Here is an 18,812-nt window from a genome sequence, read left to right on the forward strand (position 1 = left end):
TCACGGGCCGGATTCCAACCCTTAGCGGGCCTCATCCGGCCCGCGGGCCGCCTGTTCGACGACTGTGCATTAGAGTGCTAAAAACACATTCCTGATACACCAATTTTTTTACTCTTTGCAACAAATTCTCACTTTTTGTGGACAAATATAAGTCGCATTACACACACAAAGAGAAAATGGAAGGGCCTACAAATCAATCTTGTTAGCTCAACTTGTCTGTTCAATTTCCGGATTATTATATGTTATATGTCATTATATGCAGGGTTGGGTCGGGTTACTTTAACTGGATTACTTTCAATGACTTTTGGATTACTCCCAATACCAAATATGCTAAGACAAAAAAAACTAAATATCAATAAAATGACTCCATTTTGTGCAGGTTTTGGGAGTAACATAACACATGGAAGGGCAAAAATGATTTTTGTATTGATTTTCATTTTTTGTTCTGTGGCATTTGATGTTCGTTTTGCCAGAGATCTAAGAGATCAAAGCCAGGAGAGAAAGCTTACCACGTGTTGTGAGTCATCATTTGATTCCTATTTAGTTTCTTTTGTCTTTATTAGCATATTTGGTATTGGAGTCATCCAAAAGTCATTGAAAGTAATCAAGTTAAAGTAACCCTACCCAACAAAATTGGACGTGGCACTCCAGTTTCACATTTAACAATGAGGATAAAAGAAAACAAAGAAGATAAAGGAACAAATAGAATAGAATAGAATAGAATATACCTTTATTGTCATTGTGACAAAATGGGTTGAACATATTGTGACAACCAGGGTTGGGTAGGGTTACTTTAACTGGATTACTTTCAATGACTTTTGGATTACTCCGATACCAAATATGCTAATAAAAGACAAAAGAAACTAAATAGGAATCAAATGACTCAATTTTGTGCAGGTTTGGGGAGTAACAGAATACATGGAAGGGCAAAAATGATATTATTATTTTTATTTTGTTTCTGACGCATTTGATGTTCGTTTTGCCGGAGATCAAAGCCAGGATAGAAAGCTTACCGCGTGTTGTGAGTCATCATTTGATTCCTATTTAGTTTCTTTTGTCTTTTATTAGCATATTTGCTATTGGAGTCATTCAAAAGTCATTGAAAGTAATCCAGTTCAAGTAACCCTACCCAACCCTGATTATATGTCGGATTCTGTTGAGACCCGACCGTTTTCGGGAGTAGTTCCATACCAAAATGACAAACTAAACATCAATTTGCGACTTCCCTATTTAGGTGTAGGCTTCTGTTGGACTATGTTTGCTTAGCTGGTGTACCTCTATTATTTCTCTCATTTCAAATAAGAAATGTAATGCTCAGCTGAGACAACTTCATTTTCTAATTCAGTCGAGCAAAACCGCCATTAAAAAAGAAAAAAGAAAAAAAAAACGTCTCCGCCCGGGTGGCCGACAACTTTTTCAAGAAAAAAAAAAAAAGCAAAAGATTTTTGCTCGAATCAAACGTTTGCTTTATTCCGATTTCGAAATCTTTGTTCGGTTTGGAAATTCTGGAATTTCGGTTCGTTGGGAAATTTGCATACTCAGCAGCCAATCAGAAGCCTGCATCGAATAACTTCGTGCATCCGGACTTTCCCGAGCGTTATAGGGTCGTGCGTTTCCAAAGTAGACGGTCAGAGAACACAAGAAATATGGATAAGTGTTGAGGAATAAGGCCAAAACCTCAGCCCCAGAAGAAAGATTCAAAAGAAGGGAACCAAATTGATGACGCTACAAAACGTAAACGTACATGAAAAGCATGGTGGAAAGAGGAGTTCACGTGGCTTGTAGCAGACGACGCAACGCAAACATTGCATGAATGAAGATGAATCAATAAAAGTACCTATTAATGGCAGATGGAAAACAGCCATGTCATATACATGCAATAAATGTATAAGTAGATTTAAAGCCTGTTTGTGGGTGGGTGGTTTCACCACTGCTCCGTTTAAAACTAAGACACTCGATAGGTTAAGAAGACATCAATTGATTTCAAAGTCGCAAGGAGAACAGGAGAAGACCCAGCCCTTGGATTGAGAAACTCCAAACCGTTCTAAAAAGTCTTCCCTCAATCCCCGTCTTTTTAGTAAATTCCTAATTTAAAAAAGCAGATCCGCCCTAAGGGGTGTGGGAATCTAAGGACAGTAACGTGATTGGCTAATAGTGACTATGATGTAAATAGCACATATTGTCACGGTTGCCACGGCGTCCAATTGGCCCCGCCTGTGTGGATCCAGCTGAGGCTCTTGACAGATTGGCTTCCCTTCTATTTAAGCTCAGTGCTCTCAATGGTATTTGTCACTTTTGAATGAATTGACTCATGTACGGTTGCAAAGGTTGCAGGCTCACAAACGTCATTTGTTTTTACAATTCTTTCACAAGATTTCCATTTCTTTTATTTCCTGGTATCTTTTGTCGCATCATACTAACATTTTTGGGGGCTTATTGAGCCGGTTGCACGATACAAAACTGTATTTAATTACATTTTTTTAGTGGAAGTACAATGTTGGCAACAAGATTGACTTGGTATCGTTGGAAATTATTGGAATGCAACACAAACTTTTTATTCTTTTTCACTGTTTTTTTCTACTTTTTTTTTAAATTCCTTTAAAAAAAAATCTCATTGTGTTTTTTTTCCTAACTGTTACTTTTTTATTTTTGTTCTTTATTTATATTTTTCCTTTGTTTCTTTCTTTTCTTTTTTCTGGCTTTTTCAAAATGTTTCCTTTTTTTTCTCTCTTCCTTTTGTTTCTTTTTTTCTCAGCTTTTCACTCCTTTTTCATTTTGGTATTTTTTTCTTTTTTGTACTATTTCCCCTTCCTTTAAGTCATTTTGTAGACAATTTTACATAATATTTGGTCGTGTAGGGATTAAAAAAGCAAAAACAACCTGAAGAGCCGTTTGGGACCCAAAAGAGCCGGTTCTTTTTAGTGAGCCGAGCCAAAAAAGCCGGTTCTCGAAAAATTCTACTTAATTTACTCAACTTCCTTAAACTTCGGCCTTGACTTCAAAATACCGCATTTAGAACAGAGCGTCAGGGGAACCCGTGTATTTTTACCTTAATGCACTGTAACTTTGACTTAATTCACTTCTTAATGAGCAATTTTGAGCCCTGATTTTTGTGAGCCGGCTCGATTTTCTTGTGCGCGGAAAAGCTCTGGGCAGTGCGCAATCACGCACACACGCAGCTTAGAGGGAACATTGACTGTGAGGCAGACATATTGGAAACCCAAACCGAATCAGTGTATGCGTTCTCTTTTGATGATCAAACGGACGATTAAAGATTCAGAGGTGCATTACTTATGCAAGTCTGTAATGAAGTAAACGCAACAGAATTCTGCTTCTTTCTAGCAGTCCAGACGCCCAATCAGTTTGGAGATGTGCGGCTGGACAAAGGCAGAGCACCCTTCGGCGGAGGTAAGCCAATTAAACCAGTTTTAATTTTAGCTGTAAAAAGTGATGGGTCCCGGGGACTGGCATGCTGAAAAATCTAGGGGTCCCAACAGAGATCTATGGCTCCCCAAAATTTTGTGTTATCGAGGTTGAAATTGTAAATCGGCGACAAATATATCATATAAATCTATACATTCATTCAGTTTTAATCATCACAGTTTATTGGTAATACGAATCAGTTATCACGTCAGATTTTTCAGTTCATATATTCTTTGTGGTTTGCTGTTCCGCCACAGTTGTAATGCCTTCTCAAGGTCCGATCCATTATCATCCTCCTCATAGCGTCACCAGGAATATAATTGAGTCCATTTTGGCAGAAAAGTCCTTTTCTTGCTCGGAGTATTCTTTTGTTTATTTTCTTTCATCGAATCGTTCGCTTCAACACACGTGTTTTCCTTGCCTCCGCGGTCTTCCGAAGAATTTCTCCGCCGTTTTTTCGTGCGGGAATGATTGCCGTTGTTATCACTTTCTGCGTTATGTTTCGACTTATTACTGACACTGAAGAAATGACCGATTTTGTGTTGATTTTCACCTTAAATGGACGACAAGCACCAAAACAATGACGTCATCTCGAAGCAAAGAGATCTCGTTAGTTGAGATCGGCGTGCGGACGAAAACTCGAACCGCGAGACCAAAACAACAATAGCGGATCTGTCTGACGAAAAGTTTGGAGTGCGGTAAATCTTTGTTAAAAATAAAAGTAATCGGGTAATAATGACAATTTTGTGTTAAAAAAGTTGCGTTGCGTTGATTTGAGACTATGCGTCCAGGGCGCAGGGACGCGGGAAAACCAGAACACTGTTAGACTCTCCATTTTTTTCATGTTTGAAAAATTGTCCCATTTGACATTCTGGGTTTGCGATTCCTAGAATGGAACACCGCATCGCCATCGTCGGAGCCCCCAGTGACTCCGGCCTCGGAGAAGGACAACTGGTGGCTGTACACTTTGGACCCCATCCTGGTCACCATCATCGTCATGAGTTCCCTCGGGGTCCTGCTGGGAGCCGTTTGCGCCGGCCTCCTCCTCTACTGCACCTGTTCTTACAGCGGCCTGTCCTCCCGGTCCTCCACCACGCTGGAGAACTACAACTTCGAACTGTACGACGGTCTCAAACACAAGGTGAAACTCAACCAGCAGCGTTGCTGCACCGAAGCGTGAAGGGACGGGGACAGAGGAACAGGCGCATGGTTTTTTTGTGGAATAAACTCCCTCCGGCGTCTTCATTTGCCTCGGAGACAGAACCCTGAGCACATGGACAAGTCCGAGAGAGCTCTTCTCCTCCTCTTTGGAGAAGATGGCACAACAATGTGAAAAACTCCATGGTCAGAACAATGGATCCGTCCCTTCCAACGCCTTGGATGTCTCAATATCGACACATATCAACTCTCAATTCCTGCCTCACCAGAAGAACACTGTTTCTAAATGATGGTCATAGATTTGTGAGAGTTTTAGTTTTGAAAGAGTCAGAAACAGTGGTAGGTTAGGAACGTGCTTAGCAAGCCATCTTTTTGTGAAGATGTTGGTCTTCAGCTCAGCTGCTCCAATCTGGCCTGTTGACGTTTCTGTTCCATTGTAGACTCTTGCTTCTTACCGGGAACACCTTGGCCCTGGTGTTTTTAGTCACTGACGTGCATCAACTTTATATTTCTGCATCCACTCTTTCTGTGTAATGTTTCTCTTCTGGCCCATGAGCAATGTTCCCTCTAAGCTGCGTGTGCGCGCAATCGCGCACTGCCCAGAGCTTTTCCGCGCACTAGCCAGCTCACAAAAATCAGGGCTCCAAATTGCTAATTAAGAAGTGAATTAAGTCAAAGTTACAGTGCATGAAGGCAAAAATACAAGAATTCCCCTGACGTTGTGTTCTAAACACTGTATTTTGAAGTCAATGTCGAAGTAGAACCAAGTTGAGTCAAGTCAGGAGAGTTTTTCGAGAACCGGCTTCTTCGGCTCGGCTCACTAAAAGGAACCGGCTCTTTCGGGTCCTAAACGGCTCTTCGGGTTGTTTTTGCTTCTTTCATCCCTATACGACTAAATATTATGTACAATGATGCACAAAATGACTTAAAGGAAGGGGGAATACAACAAAATAGAATAAAATACCAAAATGAAAAAGTAGTGAAAAGCTGAGAAAAAAAGAAACAAAAGGAAGAGAAAAATGAAGGAAAAAAATCAGAAAAAGCCAGAAAAGAAAGAAACAAAGGAAAAAAGGTAATAGAGAACAAAAATAAAAAAGTAACAGCTAGGAAAAAAAAACACAATAAGATTTTTTTTTAAAGGAATTTAAAAAAAAAGTAGAAAAAAAACACGGAAAAAGAAGAAAAGTTTGTCTCATCTCATCTCATTAGCTGCACCGCTTATCCTCAGTAGGGTCGCCGGGGTGCTGGAGCCTATCCCAGCAATCATCGGGCAGTGGGCAGGGGACACCGTGAACTGGTTGCCAGCCAATCGCAGGGCACACGGGGACAGACAACTCACTCGCTCATTCACACCTAGGGACAATTTGGACCGGCCAATTCACCTGAAATGCATGTTTTAATTTCCAATGATACCAAGTCAATCTTGTTGCCAACATTTCCACTCAAAAATGTGATTAAATACAGTTGTGTATCGTGCAACCGACGAAATAAGCCCCCAAAAATGTTAATATTATGTGACAAAAGACACCAGAAAAAAAAAAAAAAAAATTGAAATCTTGTGAAAGAATTGTAAAAACAAATGACGTTTGTGAGCCTGCAACCTTTGCAATCGTACATGAGTCAATTCATTCAAAAGTGAAAAAAAAATTTGCATTGCCGGAAACTCAGTAAAATGTAACGTGATGTCAAGTTTTGATATTGATTTAGTCGCCACACTTGGGATTGCGGTTGCTCACTGTCGTTTCAAGCGTTGCTCACCGACTTTGTGTGAACGCTCAGACCCGTAAGGAAAATTCCAGGGAACATTGCCCATGACCAATTCGTGATGGCTGTGAAAGCGGGGCGTGAATGTAAGTGCTGATTACCCGTAGTGTGATTTTTCGTCAGATTTTTTTCTTCAGAGAGAAGTTTTTTTTTTTTGTACTTCATGGAGAAAAGTCAAGGAGTGTTGGCGAGTGCAACCTATGGATTGCTGCTGAGGACATGAAAGAAGAAGCAGAGAGAGCCAGTGAAGGAAGGAACTCGAACCAAGACCAGAATCCGACTCGCAACCAGAACATTCTCATCTCAACGGTTGGACCGCACGTCAAGCCTTAAACTGGAATTTTCAAGCGACTCTGCTGAGGGGACACCATGTTGAGAATCCCGCTTTGGACCAGAGAAGCCATCGTTGGAACCACCTATCCCATCAGTGGGGACACCAACCTTCATAAACCACATTTGACAGGCTAGTTTATTAGATACAGTGGAACCTCGGTTCCCGACCGTAATCGGTTCCAGAACCCTGTTCGAAAACCGATTTGTTCGATCACCGAAATCATTTTTCCCGTTAAAAATAATGTCAATCGTTTTAATCCGTTCCAACACCCTGAATGTTTGCCTTGAATGCTTAACGTGAACATGAAGCTAACCCAGGCTAATCGTACATTCGCGTTAACGTAATAGAATAGAATAGAATAGAATAATAATAATAATAATTTCCTTTGTATTGTCATTCTTTGTAACAATGTACACAGAACGAAATGTCGTTACACCTGACCCGTTGTAGCGAGCCGATGCAGCCGCAGCCAACAGAGTGCGCCGCCAATTTACCAATGTTATAAGTCTTAGGTATGCCTTTATTGTCATTGTTACAACATGGGATATGCTGTGACAACGGAATTGGACGACTCCAGGTCCACATTTACAGCGAGGATGAGGAAACAAAGAGATAAAGGAACAAAGAACTAACTGACTTTGTTGTAAGTAGGCTTTGTTTTCCTCCGGGGGGGGGACAAACAGAGTTGGTGGATACAACCGGAATGTTTGATGTTTGATCTTCCGTATGAAAGATTACGCAATCATGAACGTGTAAAAATAAAAAAAATCAGGTCGTTTACAAGTCATTTAGCACCCGGGTCTCCACAACAAGTGGTGAGCGGTTCATTAGAAAGGGGGCTGCGTTCCAACACCTTGAATGTTGGGCTCCGTTCCAACACCCTGAATGTTTACCTTGAATGTTTAACGGAAACATAAAGCTAACCCAGGCTAATCGTACGTTCGCGTTATCGTAACCTTCCGTAGGAAAGATGACGCTAACATGAACGTGTGAAAATAAAAATGAAAGGATAAAGAAAAGAATTATGCATAGGATTTCTTACCTTTGTGGTGGTCAGCAGAAGGCGCAGGCAAGAGCAGACACTCGCACAAGTCCTTCATATTTTGCTATTATTTCTTTCTTAAATGCGATAGTTGTGCGCACTACTTTTCTTTTTTCACCTGTAGTTGCCTGCACTGACTTTTAATAAGGGGCTAAAACACCCGTACGCCGCTCAGCAACGCACCCTGCTAGAACTCCGATTTTTTTGACCGAACAGCGAAGCAAGAACTTCTCGAAATTTTTTGTCGGACTCCGATTTGTTCTTACTGAGAGGCGTTCGAAAACCCGGGTTCCACTGTACTTGTTTGAAGCCGTTTGAAACCGTCACAAAGCATGGTTTGAAAATATCTTGCAGGTAAAAGACTGAGTATCAAGGTTGGTTTTGCTGACACGGCATTCTGGCTTGTACATATACATTTGGGAGGAACACACTTACATTCTGACATTCTCATTTTAAAGGCAAGGCTGACATGGCAATCTCAATTCAGGGTGTTCCCAAAGTCCTGGACAAAAAAAATCAAGCTTCAAAAATACTTCTAAAGAATTATTACAAAAAATACCACTACAATTATGATTATGATACAAAAACACTACTACAGATATACTATGGGGCGGCAGTAGCTCAGGAGGTAGGTCTCGGGATCAAGGGATCCCAGTTCGAGTCCCGGCTCGTCCGTGTTACATGTCCAAGTGTCCTTGGGTAAGACACTGAACCCCTAATACCCCCAATAAGCAGGTTAGCGCCTTACATGGCTGCACGGCCGCTATTGGGAAATGTGAAGCACACTGTAAAGCGCTTTGGGAAGTCATTGACTTGAAAAGCGCTAGAGAAATGCACATCATTTCATTTCATACTATATACTAAATACTACAAAAATACAACCACAGTAATACTACAAAAATATTACACTTACACTTACTAAAAGAATACTATAGAATGATTACATAAATACGACAAAATACTAATATTGAAATACTACAGGCAGCACGGCGGCGCAGTGGTTAGCGCTTGTGCGGCACAGTTCATGTCACGGGAACCTGTCGTGGGTTCAAATCCAGCTCCAGACTTCCTGTGCGGAGTTTGTATGTTCTCCCCGTGCTTGCGTTCTCCGGGCACTCCGGTTTCCTCCCACGTTCCAAAAACATGCATTTCAGGTAAATTGGCCGGTCCAAATTGTCCCTAGGTGTGAATGAGCGAATGAGTTGTCTGTCCCTGTGTGCCCTGCGATTGGCTGGCAACCAGTTCAGGGTGTCCCCTGCCCACTGCCCGGAGATGGCTGGGATGGGCTCCAGCCCCCCCGCGACCCTAATGAGGATAAGCGGTATGGCTAATGAGATGAGATGAGATGAAATACTACAAAACTTCCATGGTAAAAATGCTACAAAAACAGAACTGCAGTAATACTACAAAATCATTACAGAAATTCAACTGCAAAAATACTCTAAAGATACTAAGGTAATACATCTACAGTAATTCTACACAACGAAATATCAAATTTAGTGCCTAAAAGAGGGACCTAACATATTATTTTTCTTTCATTTTGAGTGTTTCAAAACAATTTTGTTAAAACTTATCTACTAAAAATAAGAAATATACTGTAATATGTAGATTTCTGCATGTATATTTATTCATAGATGAAAAAATGCGGCCACTTCAAATAATTGCCCACCTCTGGTGTAGCACCAATGCGTGTAGCAGCCTGGTATTACATATGACATTATTTGTAACCAGCCGGCACAGCAATCTATCACTAAATTGAGTATGGTAACCATTCTACTGGATTTCGATTTACGTCTAATCCGATTTACAAAAAAATTGTTTGAAATCGATGCGGTCACCAGTCGGGTGTTAGTAGTACTTCACACAAGAGCAGGGTTGGGTAGGGTTACTTTAACTGAATTACTTTCAATGACTTTTGGATGACTCCAATAGCAAATATGCTAATAAAAGACAAAATAAACTAAATATGAATCAAATGATGACTCACAACACGTGGTAAGCTTTCTCTCCTGGCTTTCATCTCTTTGATCTCCGGCAAAACTAACATAAAATGCGACCAGGGTTGGGTAGGGTTACTTGAACTGGATTACTTTAAATGACTTTTGGATAACTCCAATACCAAATATGCTAATAAAAGACAAAAGAAACTAAATATGAATAAAATGATGACTCACAACACGTGGTAAGCGTTCTCTCCTGGCTTTGATCTCTTTGATCTCCGGCAAAACGAACATCAAATGAGACAGAAACAAAATGAAAATAATAATATCATTTTTGCCGTTCCATGTATTCCGTTACTCCCCAAGCCTGCACAAAATGGAATCATTTTATACATATTTAGTTTATTTTGTCTTTTATTAGCATATTTGGTAATGGAGTAATCCAAAAGTAATTGAAAGTAATCAAGTTAAAGTAACCCTACCCAACCCAGGTTGTCACAATATGTTCAACCTATTTTGTCACAATGACAATAAAGGTATATTCTAATCTATTCTATTCTATTCTACTCTATTCTATTCTATTCTATTTTATTTGTTCCTTTATCTTCTTTGTTTTCTTTTATCCTCACTGTTAAATGTGAAACTGGAGTGCCATGTCCAATTTCGTTGGGTAGGGTCACTTGAACTGGATTACTTTCAATGACTTTTGGATGACTCCAATACCAAATATGCTAATAAAAGACAAAAGAAACTAAATATGAATCAAATGATGACTCACAACACACGGTAAGCTTTCTCTCCTGGCTTTGATCTCTTTGATCTCCGGCAAAACGAACATCAAATGCGACAGAAAAAAAATGAAAATAAATCCAAACATCATTTTTGCCCTTCCATGTGTTCCGTTACTCCCCAAGCCTGCACAAAATGGAGTCATTTTATTGATATTTAGTTTCTTTTGTCTTTTATTAGCATATTTGGTATTGGAGTCATCCAAAAGTCATTGAAAGTAATCCAGTTAAAGTAACCCTACCCAACCCTGCACAAGAGGAAAACATATTGGAATGAATCACAGTAGCTTCACGTAGTATTTCGATGCATGTATTTCCACTTTTTGTTACAGTTTTAGGATTACAGCCCCTGCGAAAACAAACAGGATTACTACACTCAGATCTCTAAGGTGTACATTTCAGCTTAATGACACTCCGAAGAAGTACGACTACATACACCGAGTATTTCAACATACCAAAAACGAATACACATACTCACGGACATCTCTGGACCCCCCACAAACTCTCTTCAAAGTGCCTTGGAGCCTTTGGGATCCAGATTGCCTTTGGGTCCGGTCGCATGAGACTGAGAGTGACCGTAATAGCGCCCCCTTGAGCTCGGAGGACCAAACAGAGAAGGAGACTTCCTCTTGGACTGCTTGGACTGCTGCTGCTGTTGATGTTGTTCTTATCAAGAGGTCTTTGTACAAATGCTCTTTTTTATTGTTTTGTTTCATGTTCTGATTATTTAATAAAGGATTTGTACCGTAAGACACTGGTTCTCAACTGGTGTGACTTGAGGACCCACCATTCACCCTCGTGCAGTTTAGAGGAGAGTCAGTAGAAGTTTTTCACCTGACCAGCAAGTCAAGTCATGTTCATTTGTTTGGCCCTTAATCACAAAGAGTCTCAAAGGGCTGCACAGACCACAGATTATTGCAATCTACAGACTATTTTTACACCATCCCCTGATCTAAGACCTACATGAGGGCAAGGAAAAACTCAAAACCTCAAGTCAAGTCCTGTTTATTTGTGACGCCCTTAATCACAAAGAGTATCAAAGGGCTGCACAGACCACAGATTATTCCAAACTACAGACTATTATGACACCATCCCCTGATCTAAAACTTACATAAGGGCAAGGGAAAACTCCAAAATCTCGTCATGTTTATATGCGACGCCCTTAATCACAAAGAGTCTCAAAGGGCTGCACAGACCACAGATTATTGCAAACCACAGATTATTATGACACCATCCCCTGATCTAAGACCTACATGAGGGCAAGGAAAAACTCAAAACCTCAAGTCAAGTCATGTGTATTTGTTTGGCCCTTAATCACAAAAAGTCTCAAAGGGCTGCACAGACCACTGATTATTGCAAACTACAGACTATCATGACAACATCCCCTGATCTAAGACCTACATTAGGGCAAGGGAAAACTCAAAACCTCAAGTCAAGTCCTGTTTATTTGTGACGCCCTTAATCACAAAGAGTCTCAAAGGGCTGCACAGACCACAGATTATAGCAAACCCTAGACTATTCTGAAACCATCCCCTGATCTAAAACTTACATAGGGGCAAGGGAAATCTCAAAAATCTCGCCATGTTTATATGCGACGCCCTTAATCACAAAGAGTCTCAAAGGGCTGCACAGACCACAGATTATTGCAAACCACAGATTATTATGACAGCATCCCCTGATCTAAGACCTACATGAGGGCAAGGAAAAACTCTAAACCTCAAGTCAAGTCATGTGTATTTGTTTGGCCCTTAATCACAAAGAGTCTCAAAGGGCTGCACAGACCACAAATTATAGCAAACCCTAGACTATTCTGACACCATCCCCTGATCTAAAACTTACATAAGGGCAAGGGAAAACTCAAAAATCTCGTCATGTTTATATGCGACGCCCTTAATCACAAAGAGTCTCAAAGGGCTGCACAGACCACAAATGATGATAAGTGCCACCTTGTGGATGTTTGGGTGACGGGTAAAATCTAGATAAAGAAATAAAATACATTTTTCAAATGTTTTTAAGTAGAGACAGACAGACACGTATGAAAGTGGAGGGGATTAAAGCCTCAATGTCACCTAATGTTGTGGAGTAAGAGTACTCTTTCTTCAGCAGAAATCTAATCAAGTAAAAGTATAGTCAAGGAAAGAAAAAAACAAGAAAGATTTTTTTTCTTCAAATCAAACATTTGCTTTATTCCAATTTTGAAATCTTCGTTCGGTTTGGAGGGGATTAAAGTAACGGCTTCGATGTTGCCTAATGTGGTGGAGTAAGAGTACACTTTCTTCAGCAGAAATATATTCAAGTAAAAGTATAGTCAAGGGAAAAAAAGATAGATTTTTTTTTCAAATCAAACATTTGCTTTATTCCGATTTTGAAATCTTCGTTCGTTTTGGAGGGGATTAAAGTAACGGCTTCGATGTTGCCTAATGTAGTGGAGTAAGAGTACACTTTCTTCAGCAGAAATATATTCAAGTAAAAGTATAGTCAAGGGAAAAAAAGATAGATTTTTTTCTTCAAATCAAACGTTTGCTTTATTCCGATTTTAAAATCTTCGTTTGGTTTGGAGGGGATTAAAGTAACGGCTTCTATGTGGCCTAATGTAGTGGAGTAAGAGTACACTTTCTTTAGCAGAAATATATTCAAGTAAAAGTATAGTCAAGGGAAAAAAAGATAGATTTTTTTTTCAAATCAAACATTTGCTTTATTCCGATTTTGAAATCTTCGTTCGTTTTGGAGGGGATTAAAGTAACGGCTTCGATGTTGCCTAATGTAGTGGAGTAAGAGTACACTTTCTTCAGCAGAAATATATTCAAGTAAAAGTATAGTCAAGGGAAAAAAAGATAGATTTTTTTTTCAAATCAAACATTTGCTTTATTCCGATTTTGAAATCTTCGATCGGTTTGGAAATTTCGGTTCGTTTGGCAATTTGCATACTCGGCAGCCAATCAGAAGCCTGCATCGAATAACTTCCTGCTTCCGGACTTTCCCGAGCGTTATAAGGTCGTGCATTTGCATATCATTTTCCAAAGTAGACAGAGAACACAAGAAAAATGGAGAAGTGGTTAGGAATCAAGCCAAGACTTCAGCCCCATAGAAAGATTCAAAAGAAGCTAAACAACATTTATGACGCTACAAAACGTAAACATACATTAAAAGCATCGTGGAAAGAGGAGTTTATGTGGCTTGTAGCAAACATTGCATGAATGAAGATGAGTAAATACAGGTACATACTGATGGCGGATGGAAAACATATATGCAATGAATGTTATAAGTAGATTTAGAATAAACTTAAATTTAAAGTGTTTTTCTGTTATATACTCTGATTATCAATCCTTAATACTTTGCAACAATACTGTTTTTTTTGCGATGAGTCTTCTTATTGTGTTTCAAGTTGTTAAAAATGGGTGTCCGGTAACCTTTTGTCATGAGTTTCAGACACTGCTATAGTGATTTAAATACTCCCAGAATTACTAAATGTCCCAAAACTTACTTAAGTAAATGTAACGGAGTAAATGTAACGGAGTAAAAGTAACTCGTTACTACAGACCTCTGCCCGCAACCCACTGAAAACAGTTCCATTGCTGTAAAGCAGGGGTGTCGAACTCATTTGAACTCGGGGGCCACACGATAGTACAAACATTCTGTCGGGGGCCGGACTAGTAGATTAACGAGAAAGACAAAGAGAGATAAAGAAATAAGAGAAAGAGGGAGGGAAAAGGAGAGAGGGCGGGACAAAAAAAGAAAAAGAGAGAGAGGGAGAGAGCATGAGAAAAAAAAGAGATGAAAAGTCGTGAGAGAGAGGGGAAGGAAAAGGAGAGGAAGAAAGAAATCCAAAGAGAAATAGAAAGACAGAAGGAGAGAAAAGAGAAAAGAAAGCGCAAAGGGTATGAAGAGAGAAAGAGAATAGAGAGAAAATGAAAAAAAGAAGTTAGAGCAAAAGAGGTTCAAAAGACACAGAGAGAGAAAGAGACAAAGACAGAGAGTGGGAGAAAAGGGGTGGAAAGAGAGAGAGAGAAAGAGAGAAAAAGAGAGGGATAAAGAAAGAAAAAGAGCCACAGGGAGAGAGCGTGAGAAACAAAATATAAAAAGTCGTGAGAGAGGGGGATAAGAAAGGGAGAAGAAGAAAGAAATCCAAAGAGAAATAGAAAGACAGAAGGAGAGAAAAGAGAAAAGAAAGCGCGAAGGGTATGAAGAGAGAAAGAGGATAGAGAGAAAATGAAAAAAGGAAGTTAGAGCAAAAGAGGTTCAAAAGACACAGAGGGAGAAAGAGACAAAGACAGAGAGTGTGAGAAAAGGGGTGGAAAGAGAGAGAGAGAAAGAGAGAAAAAGAGAGGGATAAATAAAGAAAAAGAGCGAGAGCGTGAGAAACAAAAGATAAAAAGCCGTGAGAGAGGGGGAAAAGAAAGGGAGAGGAAGAAAGAAATCCAAAGAGAAATAGAAAGACAGAAGGAGAGAAAAGAGAAGAGAAAGCGCGAAGGGCATGAAGAGATAAAAGAGTAAAGAGAGAAAATGAAAAAAGGAAGTTAGGGCAAAATAGGTTAAAAGACACAGAGAGAGAAAGAGACAAAGAGCAACAAAGGAAGAAAAAAAAGAGAGAGACACAGAGAGTGAAAGAAACTGAGACAGAGAGTGGGAGAAAAGGGGTGAGAGACACAGAGAGAGAGAGAGAGAGAGAGAGAGAGAAAGAGAGAGAGAGAGAGAGAGAGAGAGAGAGAGAGAGAGAGAGAGAGAGAGAGAGAGAGAGAGAGAGAGAGAGAGAAAGAAATACAAGTACAGTGTCTTTGTTCGAGTCACCTGTCTTTGGCAACATCAAGCTGACATATTTCAACCAGCAGCTCATTTTTCTCTTGCGCTTCTCTGAGTGTTTTCCCGCTGGCCGAATTCAGTCCCTTAGCGGGCCCGATCTGGCCCGCGGGCCGCCTGATTGACACCAGTGCCGTAAAAGATAACAGTCCCGCATTTTATCCCCTTTCCTGTAGACTTTCTCAAAATAAACTCTGACTTTTATTCGCCCCGAAAATAACCGGCAGTAATTGCTCCCAAACGCGTGCTGTCACATACAAAGATACGATTTCTGCCACACTGAGCCTTTAATCTCCCCATGAACTCCCATTAGTCTGGACCTCCGGTGGCCCTCATTTACAGCGCCTACATCAAAGCTCTGAAGTCGCTGGCATATTGGCCTCAGACGCCCTAACAGCTTCTACCCCCAACCAAATACGGTACCTTGCAATCAGGGTCGGGTAGGGTTACTTTAACTGGATTAAAAAACAAAAGAAACTACCGTAAATTCTGGACTATAAGCCGCTACTTTTTTCCCAAACCTTCAACCCTGCGGCTTATTCAGTGATGCGGCCAATTGATGTCATTTTTCTAACGGCCGCCAGCGGCGCTCGAGTACAAAAGGTAAGATTAAGACCGGTGGAATGTATGCGCAGAGGAAGACTGCAACTTCTTAGCTTGTGCACGAATTAAATTAGCGTAGACATATCCTCATTATGCAAATTGCAAAAAGAAAGGCACATGACGCAGATTTCATATGACAAAGTTTCTTTCCGACACTGAGGAAGACGACTTTGATGGCTTCAGTTCTAAGGAGGAAGATGAAGACGGTTCATCGTGATTTTTACAAGTACGGTATGTTTTTTTACCAGACCCGTTTATTGTGTTGCGAGCGTGTTGCTCCCATTAACTGCCCTGTCACGGGCACCGTTTGGGATGAAAGTTATATTATTATTATTAAAGCTTTGAAAACTCTCTCGGTGTACCGTCTTTCTTTGTAAATATGTATAACCATGTATAATATGTATCTGCAACTGTATATTTTTGTAATGTATTTATTTGTATTTATTTTAGACACTTATTCTGATATGTTTTGCACGGGCAAATGAAAAAGGAGGGGCGGAACAAACGCGGGGTGACGGGAAGTGGCGACCGGTAAAGGTGAGGAACAGACAGACCTGTTTGTGGACACGGCGGACAATAGTGGTTACCGTAAATTCTGGACTATATGCCGCTACTTTTTTCCCAAACCTTCAACCCCGCGGCTTATTCAGTGATGCGGCCAATTTATGTCATTTTTCTAACGGTCGCCAGCGTTGTAGAGTACAAAAGGTAAGATTAAGACCGGTGGAATGTATGCGCAGAGGAAGACTGCAACTTCTTAGCTTGTGCACAAATTAAATTAGCGTAGACATATCCTCATTATGCAAATTGCAAAAAGAAAGGCACATGACGCAGCTTTCAAGCTAAAAGCCATCGAGCAGTCCGATAAAGGGGAAACAGAGCTACTGCGCGTAAACTTTACTTTGCGAGTGTGTTGCTAGCGTGTTTTTGAATAAGGGAGCGTGGGGTGACGTCTATATAGAATAGAATAGAATATGCCTTTATTGTCATTGTTACAACATGGGATATGCTGTGACAACGAAATTGGACGACTCCAGTTCCACATTTCCAGTGAGGATAAGGAAACAAAGAGATAAAGGAGCAAAGAACTAACTGTCTTTGTTGTAAGTAGGCTTTGTTTTCCTTTGGGGGGGGACAAACATAGTTGGTGGATACAACCGAAATGTTTGATGTTCGATCTTACATTACACATAGTCCAGTGTTTTGCTCAGTCCACATATTAAATGAATTTGGGAAGTACAGTCCATAAACATGCCCGATTAAAGTCGCCGTCGATGATAAAGCTCCGTTGGGGTGTGCAAGCTGCTGTTTATTGATAGCAGCGGGCAGGAGATTTAGCGCTATGCTAACGTTAGCATCCGGTGAAACGGTTAGCGGGGGAAAGTGATTTCGAAAAGTACCGTACGTTTTTTCTAACAGACCCGTTTACTGTGTTGCGAGCGTGTTGCTAGTAGCGTTTTGCTACCCTTCACAGGCACGGTTTGGGATGAAAGTTATATTATTATTATTAAAGCTTTGAAGGTGTACTGTCTCTCTTTGTAAATATGTGTAACCTTGGTTGTCACAATATGTTCAACCCATTTTGTCACAATGACAATAAAGGTATATTCTATTCTATTCTATTTGTTCCTTTATCTTCTTTGTTTTCTTTTATCTTCACTGTTAAATGTGACACTGGAGTGCCACGTCCAATTTCGTTGGGAAGGGTTACTTGAACTGGATTACTTTCAATGACTTTTGGATGACTCCAATACCAAATATGCTAATAAAAGAGAGAAGAAACTAAATATGAATCAAATGATGACTCACAACACGTGGTAAGCTTTCTCTCCTGGCTTTGATCTCTTTGATCTCCGGCAAAACGAACATCAAATGCGACGGAAACAAAATCAAAATCAATCCAAACAGCTTGCCAGCATCATTTTTGTGTTCCGTTACTCCCCAAGCCTGCACAAAATGGAGTCATTTTATTCATCTTTAGTTTCTTTTGTCTTTTATGAGCATATTTGGTATTGGAGTAATCCAAAAGTCATTGAAAGTAATCCAGTTCAAGTAACCCTGCCTAACCCTGCTTGCAATGACTCCTTCTCTTTCCCTACACAAGGTTCCATTTATCCACAGGAGCGTTCCTCCCTTGAAGAGAAGCTTGTTAGCAAACACGGCCAAAAACCATCAAAGCTTTCCTAACATTTCTATGGGGACGTCTGTAATGCAACCCGAGATTACTTTCACGAGGTTCTTGGGCAGGATGCCATTAACTCTGCGTTTTTAACTACTTTGCACCCTGTTTTTTCAATCTTTCTCAAGATGGCAGACGTCTAATTAGAATAGAATAGAATATACTTTTATTGTCATTGTAACAACATGGGTTGAATATATGGTGACAACGAAATTGGACGTGGCACTCCAGGTCCACATTTTACAGTGAGGATAAAGAAAACCAAGAAGATAAAGGATCAAATAGAATAGAATAGAATAGAATAGAATATACCTTTATTGTCATTGTTACAACATGGGTTGAATATATTGTGACAACAAAATTGGACGTGGCACTCCAGTTTCACATTTAACAGTGAGGATGAAGAAAACAAAGAAGATAAAGTAACAAATAGAATAGAATAGAATAGAATAGAATAGAATAGAATAGAATAGAATAGAATAGAATAGAATAGAATATACTTTTATTGTCATTGTTACAACATGGGTTGAAAATTTTGTGAAAACGAAATTGGACGTGGCACTCCAAGTCCACATTTTACAGTGAGGATAAAAGAAAATAAAGAAGATAAAGTAACAAATAGAATAGAATAGAATAGAATATACTTTTATTGTCATTGTTACCATGTGGGTTGAATATATTGTGACAACAAAATTGGACGTGGCACTCCAGTTTCACATTTAACAGTGAGGATGAAGAAAACAAAGAAGATAAAGGAACAAATAGAAAAGAAATAGAATAGGAT

General features: G+C 39.9%; 1 protein-coding gene across 2 annotated transcripts in view; it reads left to right on the top strand.

Moving 5' to 3' along the window:
* Positions 1 to 5,137, top strand: part of LOC148368498 (neuropilin-2-like) — a 167,376-nt gene extending 162,239 nt beyond the window's left edge. The window contains exons 17-18 of one of the 2 annotated variants that reach the window (XM_088330522.1): positions 3,346 to 3,408; positions 4,314 to 5,137. In XM_088330522.1, coding sequence (XP_088186648.1) covers positions 3,346 to 3,408; positions 4,314 to 4,603 — 353 coding nt within the window. In that variant the 3' untranslated portion in view covers positions 4,604 to 5,137. Of the gene's footprint in view, positions 1 to 3,342; positions 3,409 to 4,313 lie in introns of both variants that reach the window. The other variant, XM_088330521.1, reaches the window with a different exon arrangement.
* Positions 5,138 to 18,812: the final 13,675 nt, after the last annotated feature.

This window comes from Urocampus carinirostris, chromosome 3 (assembly GCF_059441175.1).
Source record: "Urocampus carinirostris isolate Australia breed hairy pipefish chromosome 3, RoL_Ucar_1.0, whole genome shotgun sequence".
NCBI classification, from domain to species: Eukaryota; Metazoa; Chordata; class Actinopteri; order Syngnathiformes; family Syngnathidae; genus Urocampus; species Urocampus carinirostris.